General features: G+C 41.4%; 1 protein-coding gene across 1 annotated transcript; it reads right to left on the bottom strand.

Moving 5' to 3' along the window:
* Window positions 1-528: 528 nt before the first annotated feature.
* Window positions 529-11,802, bottom strand: cog3 (component of oligomeric golgi complex 3). The gene is made up of 23 exons (XM_074695507.1): window positions 11,600-11,802; window positions 11,212-11,358; window positions 11,062-11,123; window positions 10,418-10,583; window positions 9,831-9,905; window positions 9,331-9,423; window positions 8,768-8,893; window positions 8,595-8,675; window positions 8,467-8,510; window positions 8,253-8,379; window positions 7,543-7,634; window positions 7,175-7,314; window positions 6,626-6,786; window positions 5,228-5,336; window positions 5,010-5,128; window positions 4,785-4,874; window positions 4,024-4,144; window positions 3,647-3,735; window positions 3,275-3,409; window positions 2,740-2,815; window positions 2,481-2,608; window positions 1,761-1,859; window positions 529-1,590 (listed from the first exon to the last, which is right to left on the bottom strand). Exons 1-23 carry the CDS (start codon window positions 11,765-11,767, stop codon window positions 1,561-1,563), a joined length of 2,478 nt encoding a protein of 825 aa, XP_074551608.1. The 5' UTR covers window positions 11,768-11,802; the 3' UTR covers window positions 529-1,560.

Genomic DNA, 11,802 nt, shown 5'->3' with positions numbered 1-11,802 from the left:
GAGGAAATCTGCATCAGTTTCACCTCAGGCGAGCACTGTTTACGGCTAAGTGTAAGGGTAAAATTGACAGTGAGTGCGATATCAATATTCATTTGTAGCCAAAAGCAGAAGCACAAGACATGTGAAGAGTAGACTCAATCTCAGGCCAAATCATTGATTCTGCTATGCTTTATATTTCCTCGCTGTCGCTGCTAAATCAAGGCAAAAGGTCTAACGCTGCCGGGGCCCGACATGCTTCAGAGGTCTCTGCAGCAGAAGAGTGCAGAGATCAATGTCTTGCTCCAGAACATCCAGTCCCTCATCACCTATCAAAAGGCTGTCAGTCCACGGAAGGTCAAGCCCCAGCAAAGCCTCATCTCACAGATGGAAAGACAGCGGCTGCCAATGAAGCAGCAACAGTCTGCCAAAAAGACCCCCTAAAGCCAATGATGTCCTTGAATGGCAGTTTCTCATTTGTGTGAAGTGACTCGTTCTGAAGTGTCCCGAGTATTTGAATTCAACGGCTAAGCGCCTCCAGAAACAAAGCCGAGGGACTTCATTAACCTTTTTTTAATCAGAAAGCTCATAAATAGAAGAACTGTACATGTTATTTTACATGGGACACACAAAAACAAATATTACATGAACTGTGTCCTGTTACTTTGTGTTACTCTTTGAGGACAGCTAGGAAACAAACCCATCATTATGAAATAAACAGTGCAAAACGTCAACCATCCGTTACTCTGCTTTAGTAAAAGTATATCAGGTTTCATCAGCCTATGTATAAAAAAAGTATAAAACATAAGATTTCATTAGGTTATTTTACATATTTGCAGCAGAAGAACAAAAACATTCAACAGAAGGTGGAAGAGATCGTCGTATGGATTTTCTTTTGATCAGAGAGAACGATGTGTTGGACCTGAGCGTCCTGTGAGCATCGAGCTACCATGGAGTTTCACTAAATGTTACATTTTAAAACAGAGGAATAAAACATTTGCAGCATTTTGTCTTACTATCCTTCAAACCCCATTGAGAGAATCCATTCCAGGCATCTCAATGCAAGCCCCTTTTTCACTGGCCATTAGCTACCTGGCCGATGAACAACTCTTCAGAGGCTCTATTTGCACACCCAAAGTGTCCTTGTGTGAACACTCTTCGTATTATTCACCCCCTCGTCCTCGCATGTGGAGGAAATACTTTTAATTCAAACCAATTTAGTGTTAAGAGAAACGCAAAAGTCCACCCTTGTCGTAATGGATTTCTCCTACGTGAACACAACCCTCACCACAACACCTTCAAATCAAATGGATTCAGAACCCAAAATAAGCCCTCCTCTTCCCAGTCTGTTATGAATACCTGAACCTCGGCACACCAGGAGCTACTTGAGCCTCTGTCAGAGAGTCTTTGGCCTTGTGCGGGATCTTTTTTTATGCCGCCAGTGTAGCAATTCCAGTCCGGCTCGCAGTTTCTCCAGTCATCTCGCCTACTCAGCCTCGCAGCTCCCAGGTAGGGCTGGAGTTGCAACATCCAATTGCTATCCAGGAGGTGTACACCACAAAGCATGTACGCCAAACTCGCACATTACTTATTCACAGACAGCAGCAGGTTAATCTGAAAGGGAGAGAGGCGTAAAAAAGCGATGAGTGCTCACCGTGACTTCGCTCAGCGGTGTTCGTTATCTACTGTTTCTCCAATGAAGTGGCTCTCAGCAGTTTTGGATGTTGCATTATTAAAACTGTGTCAGGTTTGCTTGGGGCTGTGCTAATCCGACAGTACTCTACCTGCTCCAGAGATGGACAGGCAATGATTTGAAGGTCTTCTCCGCTGTATTCCTCCTGAAGCAAAGCGTGCAGTCTTTGGAATACCTGCTGGATGTTATTCTGTGGGAGAAAAAAAAAGCCATCCTATTACTGGGAGCTGGAGGGAAATTAGTACTACATTTCCATCTGGCCTCCCCCCCACAATCTTGTTTCCATGTCAACTGGAGTATTTTGTTTCCCTCTCATTCAGCTGAACCTGGCACCTTGATGAGCGGTACACAGGCAGCACAAAGATTTCTCTATTAAGAGTTCAATCCCACTGGTAATTTAAAGCACAATTTAGGGCACGACTTCTGAGCCGAATTGAAACAAAAAGAGTGAGTAAGAGAGCAGGTTTCAAACACAGGACTGCAGTTGTTCTCTCGCAAATTGATTGACAGGCTTTTTACTACACTGACTAACCCCGGCTAATGAATAAATGTTACGTTAATGATTTCTGATGCAGCGAGAGGTTTGTTTACACGCTAATCTCTGCCCACATCTCAATGTCTATGATGAGAGGGGAAACGCACATATCTGTGACACTTCTGAGCCTTTAATTCAGATTATTTCAATTACATAAACCACTGATTGGACCTGAGCGCTCCTGCTGTGTGACACATACGAAGGAGCTTGAACAAAGACTTGAAAAGAAACAGTCTCATTCAGTGCATGCTACACCCGATCTTTCCTGCCACCCACCCGAACAGGCTTGAAAAGGATGAACTCGGTGTCTCTATTGGCTAAGTACAAGGACATGCTTTGTAAAGTGCTTGGCAGCTTGCTCTTCATCACCCGGTAGGTAGCCATCACTATATCGTTGATCTTTGCTGAAAAGAGAAAGAAAAAAGGACTTAGAGGGGGAAAGAGAAAAAACACTGACATGCCCTCTAGCTTTTGCGACACAAGTTTTGATGAATTGCAGCGTGACGCTGGTGGCGTTTCCTGAGACAAATCTTACTTGGATGTGCCCAAGGTTGCTGAGACAGACTGTATGTGGGACCTCCTTGGATGGCCATGGTTTTAAGAGCTGCAACCTGCAAGCACAATCAAAACAAAACGTTAAAAACTGAAGAGACTTCACTCACGCTGGTGGGATTGTAAGCAGAGAAACAAAAAGCTGAGCTGCCAATTTGTCAATCACGAATTAAACAAAGAGTGGTATTTACTTTAAAATAATAGAAAACCGAGTGAGTAAGACGGAAAACAAGACTGGCAGCTAATTACAGCAGCACAATAAGTGCACTGAAAGACTTCACAAAACACACAGCAACACAATAATATAAAATGTCACAACACAGGCACACAAACACTAATACCTAGCAAGCAATTAGACTTCTTGGATGAAAAATAGATTTCTGAAAAGGACTGAGACTCTATGTGAACACTGAATGAGCTGCTTTTTTTTCTTTTTAAGGGGTAAACGGAGAAAAATTGAAGGTCAGGATGATCCGTGCCTGCCCTGAGGCGAAGTCTGCCTCCGCTGTAAGAGTTACCTTGGTGAGAAACTCCTCAAGGTTCCCCACAAAGATCTGAGTCTGCTGCTGGATGAACTGCTCACAGCTGAACTTCAGGTGCCGGTCCACATCCTTTTTTGAGTCGATGTAGTGCTCCTTTATCTCTGGAGTCCCCTGAGGGACACACACACACACACACACACACACACACACACACACACACACACACACACACACACACACACACACACACACACACACACACACACACACACACACACACACACACACACACACACACACACACACACACATAAAGGCTTTGACACTATCAAGTGGCATTTCCCTGAAGGCAGGGTGCTATCAAAGTGCACAAAGTGTTTAGTATGTTTTAAAAAAAACGAACAGTACCTCCAACAGGAACTCAAGTATGGCATTGTGGCTGTTAAGTCGGAAGAATTTGGGAACAGCCTTGGGGTTGAGGATTTTGAAGGCAGCATCTAAACACAAAGACGAGATTTAATCTGGCTTGATGTAGAATTACAGTGCCCCCTAGTGATACAAATTTAATATGACCTTGACTGAGATGAGGGTGATAGGAGGAGCCGAGCCTGCCCTGTGAGCCATCAGTTAATGTACATTATGGTGTTGGATTACACTGTAATTTCCACATTAATTGTTGCCACTGGTGCATGTGATAGGCACAAGTTGCTTAATGAGCATGAGAATGTAATGACTGGCTTTATGGAGCCGAACACCAATGTTCCCTCCACCTTTAATTATCTTACCTCGCGTTTTCTTCAGGTCCAGTGAGATTTCCTTGATGGCAAAGTCGGTGTGAAATGGGGCAATCTGTTCGCGCATTATCAGCAGGTGCTTGATCAGGAAAAGTTGCCCATCTATTTGCGTCTACGGAAAGTGATAGCAAACTGTTAAATCCACACTGCAGGCTGCCAGCACAAAAGGGCATCTGCTGACTATCCAAGCTTCACAGAACATAAAAGCACCAGCTTTAGAGAAGATAAGGGAATATGTCTAATTAATAACTGCTGATTAACCACGGCTGGGAAGGGACGCATTACTGTGACAGGGGGGGAAAAAAAAAAGCAGCAGAAACCATTTATTGCTCAGCTAGCGACTAAAACATTGGAAAAAGACATCATCAACACAGGGAGGGAAGACGTCCTCGGAGATTGATGCTGCTGCTTTAATTTGAAGTGTTGGGTTGAAACGGGCCAGTTAGCACAGATAGACAGCAAATTTGAAGGTGAGAGAAGCCCATAAATAAAGGATGGTCTGCTGAACACTCTGTAGAGCATAATAAAGCGCTCATTAAAATAAACTCGCAATGACATCCCAGCTGCTTTAGTTAAAGATCCAGCAGCCGCAAGGAATTTAAATAACAGATCACATTTTATCTAAGAGGGAACTAATCTTGTTTACTACGTCAAAGGACAGGCGTGTTTCCAGCCCCCCTTTGAAAACAATAAGTCTGAAAAGTTCAGAAACAATGGAGAACAAAACTCTTCTCCACAACATGTGTGCCAACCTTGTTTTTAAGGATGATATCAGAGGCTTTAAGCAGGGACTGGATGCAGGCAGATAAGGCTTCTTGAGATAAACCCTGGAAGACGGCTCTCTGGAAGGAGACCAAAGCACAGCGAGACACATCGAAATATGACATCCAGTATAAAGAGGAATCATACACCATGCATCAGAGCGTGCGTTTTGAAAAGGAGACTGCAAATTAGCAAAATCAAGATAGGGAGCTCACATCTATACATCTGTAGAGTTTAGACAGACAAACCAGCGTTCGTCTCACAGTGGGGTACCACATGCCGTGCAGATCAGCAGGAGAGATAGATGTTTGAAGGCTTGATGCTTCTACGTTCCCTGTATTCATGGTACAAAGAGGAAAAGCTATCAGGCTAATGATGAAAGCATCAAACTTGTCAAAATAGGAGTCTGACACAACAATTTGGAAGCACTCACCTGCATTACTGTTTCTTCTAGCATCAGGATCTTCAAGCTGAACATCGGAGAACATGGACTCCTGTGACATCTGCTTCATCTGCTCCTCCTTCAAGCTCTGAGCTATTCTCTGATGAAGCAAGTGATGGATCGGAAAAGGGTTAATACAAAAAAAGAAGATTGTCCATGAGTCCCAAAGCTTGAGTCTTAAGTGTCAAAGTCAGGTCTGAAGTCATGTTTTTAGTACATTTGAGTATTCGAGAGTTAAGAGACGACAAGCAAGCAAAACAGATCCTGAGCATGAGGAAAATTTCATGTGAGAAAAAGTTGAGATCCAAGAAATCTGATTCACTCCTCTGATAAATATCAAGTTTTTAACCTCATATCCATTTTTTTTCCCGTCATCTTCAACGAGAAGTATCAGGAGCCAAATAAGCCGTCAACAGTCTCGGCTTTACTGCTGCTTTCTAACAGCTATGTACCAACAGCAGCCTTAAAACGCACGTCTGCAGATCGCTGGATGGTATTTACTCTAATATACGTTATGAAGACAGTGTGAAGAGGCCTGACTCCCTCTGCATGAAGGCCAGTGATGCGATCACTAATGAAGCATTCACACCTCTCATTAGGTTTAAATGACAACATACAGATCACAATTACACTCCAGGTGCTAATTGAGTCTGAGAGGTAGGAAGCGCATGCATATTCATTTAACCAGATATTTCACCCATACTGTAAAAGGGCAAAGGTGTGGAGAGATACCCATGCCGTTTAAAGACATTAAGGGATTTATTCATGGAAATTATTCAAATGATGTTGTTTTGATGGACAGCGATGAGTTTCCAGAAATTTAATTAATCCTAGGAGAACTTTGAAGTGGAATAATTTAACTTAAAGCATTAAAATTGTTCATAGATTAGCAAATGGGAACTTGGAAAAGTCAGTTTCTATCTCCTTTCTCACGATTTGAGGAGGGACAGATTTGTGCAACTTCATATATGAAAAGTAAACTCACTAAAAGAACTTGAGAGAAAGAGAGAAAGCAATCTAAGCAATCAGTTTTGGTACAGAGGAAATCCAACATGTGTAAGCACAGGAAGCCACATGTCACATTCCCGGCCTTTACAATTCTTAAATTTACAAACTATTGGAGATAAGACTTCCAGGATATGCAGGCTGATGTGCTAAATCTGTCATAAAAATGTACTAATTTGCGACTCAGGGCTCTGTGAACTTTTGATTGGCACAAAAAAAAATCAGTAATTGCAGAAGTAATTACTGCCAAGTTATTCAAAGTTCTTAAGTAGAAGCAATACGAGCAAGAGTTAGAGGAAAATTGGCTCCTGGAAATACTAAAAAAGCAATAAAGAAGTACACCCAGTACTATCTAATACATCCGCCTCAGCACATAAGACCTACTTCCATCATCTCCAACTTCTCCGGATAGGCCAGATCCCCTGGAGCCGGTTTGTAGCCTGTGATATCCGTCTGGATGTAAATGTGAGTCCTGTAGACCAGCCTCTCCTGGACATCCTCCAGCATCTGCTTCACGACAGCATCAAAGGCCCCCAACTGAGAAGCTGCACAAAAAACCCACAAGAGGTCAGTTTACATTCATAGACACCCTGATGATGATTCAACTTCTTTTCTCAGATTTTGCTCCTCCGAGTTCAACTCCAGTCTCCACTCCCACATGAGTGTTGATTAGTTTAAAGAGAGAGGTTGAAATCAGGAGAGCTCAGTCAGCTTATCATAAATCTAAAAACACATGGAGACGTACATCTGCTCAAGATAACAAAACGGCCAATTAACACATCTGATTCACACGATGAAACTTAGTCAGACCATCTGCACCCCGACTAAGCAGGAGCCCAGGTCATAAGTCAGCTCAGTGCTTTTTGTTTACCCACATTTTCTTCCCATTTATGATTCAGCTACATTCAAAAGGAGAAACAGACTCTGACTTACCGTTGTTGTGAACATGATCTTCCAGCATCTCGTTCTTGAGGATGCTGCAGAGCTCAGACAGCGTTTCCAGATGGATGATGTGGATGATGAGAGGCCGGAGGACGTCGTACAGGGACAAACACAACTTCTCTAGCAGCTCACTGTCAGAGATTAAACACCGTTTAATTGCTTTGTAGTCTAAAATTACACATCTGATGATATGAGAGGTTTGCTTCAGCGTAGGGAACAAAGCAATAACTAAAAATATGAATGCATTAAGTTTTTCAAGTTAAGATCTTTAAGATTACGATTTTTCTTCCTGCCAAGCAAAAAGAAAAAGTTGTTAACGGATTTTGAAGCATGGGTGCTGGCTTCCAGCTGCTACTCACTCTAGTTTGGGCGTAGACTTAGAGAAGAACTCGTTGTACAGTTGGTGCTCATCCTGGCACACATGAACCATAAAGGCGCAGCCGCTGCGAACCTGCACAAAATCACACAATAATCATAGTTGTACTTTACTTTGGCTCTATTTAAAACAAGCAAACATCCTCCTGCATAAATAATACAGGCACTCATTACAGCAATCATTAACGAGATGCATAACCTTTATTAAAAGTAAAACCTCTGATGGGGGGTGCAGCTTTTACGACATGAGTATGAAAGCCTGACCTTTAATTACAGTATCCCCTTCAAGCCAATTAGTGAAGTATTTTTAAATACCACAGAAGCATCAAAAACAAAGTCCATCCAGGGTTCCAAATTTAGACCAGATATTTCTAAAGCATCACATTAGATTAAGAATATTTTACATAAATTACAGCATCAACCTTTAGGTCAGTTACATTTTTATACACAAGAGAAACATGCCAAAATGTTCACACTTTGTACAAAAATTCACCTGAGAATGAGAATCAAAAGTAAGTGTTAGGAGCCTGCAGCACACACGCTCAGGTAAGACTCATTTATCATGTGAATAGCTTTGTGTCTGATCCACACACACTCATACAAAAATATCCCAGAGGACAAAAATGTGAACTCTACCCAAGCTTAAATGTCACCTCAAAATATCTAAAGGGATGTTTCGCTTTCAGAACCTCACCAGAGCGCAGTGGTCTTTGCTGTTTTGGTTGGTGAGGTCAGTGATGGTGGAGGTGATGCTGGGACTGAGGAGCTGCTCTCTCTGATCAAGGTAGCACAGATGGATTTCATCAAGCAGCTGATGATATCTGTGGACAGAAAGAGAAGAGAGGAAGAGTTAAATAAGCTGAAGAAGGATAAAAAGAGTGAAACTCAGGAGAAATTCTTAAACTCACTCTGGAATTTTCTCTGCTCGTTGCTCTATCTGCTCAATCAGTGACTGGAAGAAAAAAAAAAGAGTTCATGTGATGCCATTTTATTACAGTTTGCAGGGTTTTAGAATGAAATAGGGTTTGATTCTTACTCTGACTTTGGGTGCAGCCGCTCTAAACTTGACGTAGTAAAGTGTAAAAGCGTTGTCTGCGTTTGCCAAACCCATAGGATCCTGCAAGAGATGGAACATTATCATCCAGTTAAGCTTTAACACTGGAACAATATCATCACTGGTTATTCAGGGGGAGGTGTTCGGTTTCTTACCCTTTTTGTTAACTGGTTTGTGAGGTTCTGCATAGTGTTCACGATGTAGATCTTCATGAAGTGCATAGCTTTGGACAGACATTGTTTAAACTTGGCTAAATAAACCGGATAGTCTTTGAAATTAGGCTGCAATCAAGAGAGAAGAGCAAATATTAGTCTGTTTGAAATGTTAACAGACACAATAGAAAGTAAACCATAAGCTCTATGTAACTTGATTCATTTTTATTTCTATTTAATCAAACACATCAAATATGTGTCAGTTTTTAGGAATACTTTAGGGGATCTGACTCCTTAACTATTTTCAACCCAGCTTAAAAAATGACTAAAAGGAAAGACTTAAATTAAAAAAAATAAATAAAAATTTTTTTTTGTTTGTTTGTTTTTTTTTTTTACAAAAAAATCACAATTTAAAACCGTCAAACAAAAACCCCTGATACTACAATACAACGATTGCTTGGAAGCAATCCAAGGGAGGCAACAACTAACAAACATGATGTAACGTCTGATTCTCTTTCTGAGATCTGCACAGACAGACTAACAGAATCAGAAGTGTGAACACTTACATGTGAAGAGACATATTCAATGCAGTCATCCAGTTTGGACAGCATCGGTATAAAACCTTCACTATTTACAGACAAGGCTGGTGAGTTCAGTTTCTGCAATGACAAATAAAAAAAAACTTGAAATACTTCCAAGAATTATAATCCTCCAGCTCCCAATCTCTAAAGTCAGGAAGTTATTTAAATTTTAAATTAGCCAAGAGATTTTTTTTTTTCACTCTGAAGCCAGACTAAAGAAAATAAAACTTCACAGCCAGATTTTCAGATTCCACTTTGAAACTTTTTGGAAGTGAGTCAAGATGTTATGAATACTTTCTATCACACTTTTTCAGAGACAACTCCGTCACTAACAGCCAAAAACTTCAGAATAATGTTTTTAATCTAGGAAAGTACTTTAAGTTATCTATGATTTACATGTTAAATCAAGTGAAAAATCTACATGTATAATGCATAGATTTATAATCAAATTTATAAGATGTTAACAACCAACAAAAGCAGCCTACCGTGTTTATGTTTTCTAACTCATTAAAATACGACAGCTTCTGTTGGATACTCTCTGCCAGGTCAACCAGCTCTGACTGCAAAGAGGGAAAAAACAACAACCAACAGTTGACACAAAATGTCATGATAGTTTAACGTTGGACCAGGTCAAATTCAGTTCAGCCGAAGTTCTCTCAAATGGCCCAGTCTACATTCAGTGTGTTTGTGAGCTATCTGCCAAGAGAGGGAATACAAATGCTGCATCAATAAGATATTAAACACTCTACTTGAATTAAATTTGGAGCAGTGGGATTTTTCTGACCTGCAAAATGTTCTGTCAACTTTTTATTCACTTTCAGCTTTTTTATGTTGCAGTGTTCTGAACCAGATATTGTATTTCAAGTTTTCAAGCATGGCTCCTTTTTGGGAGTTAGAGTAGTTGTTGCTGAAGAATAAAAGTGCTTCACAATTATTATTTACACTGCATGACTTAAAATAAATTTTAATACAGGCGGTGACATTTTAAATTTATGATCCTCCATCGATCAAGTCTCAATCTGTATGTGCTGAGGCTAAAGTAAATAAATTGATGCAACAGGAGGCAGCTTACCTGCTCTTTCAGGAGCTTCTCACATGCATTATGCAGGTTACCGGTCTTATTAGACACAAACAGGTACTGTTTCTGAAGCGACTCCAAGTGCTCCAGAGCAACACAACAATCTTTCAGGATGGCATCACATTGTTCCTGGTAGCAGTTTAGATCATCTCTGGTTTTCCTGGAGGGAGAATAAACATATTAGTGTGCTAATAGAGGAAAAGGGTGAAGCAATAAAGCTAGCTGATAGTTTGATGTTATGAAACAACACAACGTAAAACTTGATACACGGCTCTTGGGAAAAAAAACTGATAAAACAACAGCTGTGATATCATACATTGGGTAAATACAAAGGTGCAATGAGGAAGCAGCAGATCCTGCTTTGATCCTATTTGTTCCAACCCTGGGAAAGGTGTAACCTGGTGACATTAGATCCAGCATATTTGTGGCAACCTTTCAACACAGCACTGCTGACTTATGACTAGTGTGTATGCTGTTGTGACAGCATGTTCGCACAACACAAAGTTTTCCCATCTTGGAGGATGTGTGTTCAGGGAGCATTTCAATGAGTGAGCTAGGTCGTGCTGCTAAACTCTAAGCTAAACATACAAACTTTGAAATAATCCAGCATGAAGTAAAGCATTGAAGAATGTATTCACCTGTATTTTTCACTCTCCTCCTGGTCCATGTTTGCTTGTAACTTTGCAAACCAGGCAAAAAACTGCAACATAAATAAGCAGTGTGTTAAAACCATGCAATCTGGCTGAATCTGGCTGGTAGTTTCTAGTGCCAAACACACTGTCTGTCACCTGTTGTGCTGTTTCTATCCTGTCATTTTCCATGCCGAGCGATTGGAAACCTTTCAGCAGGACGTCCTCTGTTGAAGCGGGGACAGTGGCTGTGAAAGGGGACTGTAGGGACCGGGACGAAAGGCTGCACAAGTCCTCAATGGGCAACTGCAAAACAAAGCAGGACTCGAGCTGTCATTTGAAGCTAGCTGGACGCTTTGACGTGGCGGCTAGTTAGCATGCAAGCTAACACTCAGTGATAGAATAACTTTAACATCATGCTAAGAGAACAGAGAGGCAAGAGAGTTCAAGAAAGAGTAAAGACATTATTTAGTTAACCTCAGTGACGTTAAAAAAGTAAGTTAGCTACCCTGTTAGCCTGTTAGCTTAGTCTGGAGTAACACCTCACCTCTGCCGGGATAGAGAGCGTCTCAGCCGCGGCTCGGATCTCCAGGACAGAGTCCATCTGTTTCTCCGTGAGAGGGGCCATGGCATCAGTGCGACGATCCCATAACGACAGTTTCTCCCGGGTTTCTTTATCTGTAAGGTCCAGGAGGGACTGATCTGTGAACGCCATCGTCACTTTGTAACGTCAGCAGCAGCAGGAGCGTA

This window comes from Halichoeres trimaculatus, unplaced genomic scaffold (genome assembly GCF_033239565.1).
Source record: "Halichoeres trimaculatus isolate MK-OKI-2021-1 unplaced genomic scaffold, fHalTri1.1 fHalTri1_scaffold_19, whole genome shotgun sequence".
Lineage (NCBI taxonomy): Eukaryota > Metazoa > Chordata > Actinopteri > Labriformes > Labridae > Halichoeres > Halichoeres trimaculatus.
Note: the sequence above shows the minus strand (reverse complement) of the source record. Positions and strands in the feature narration are given on the sequence as shown.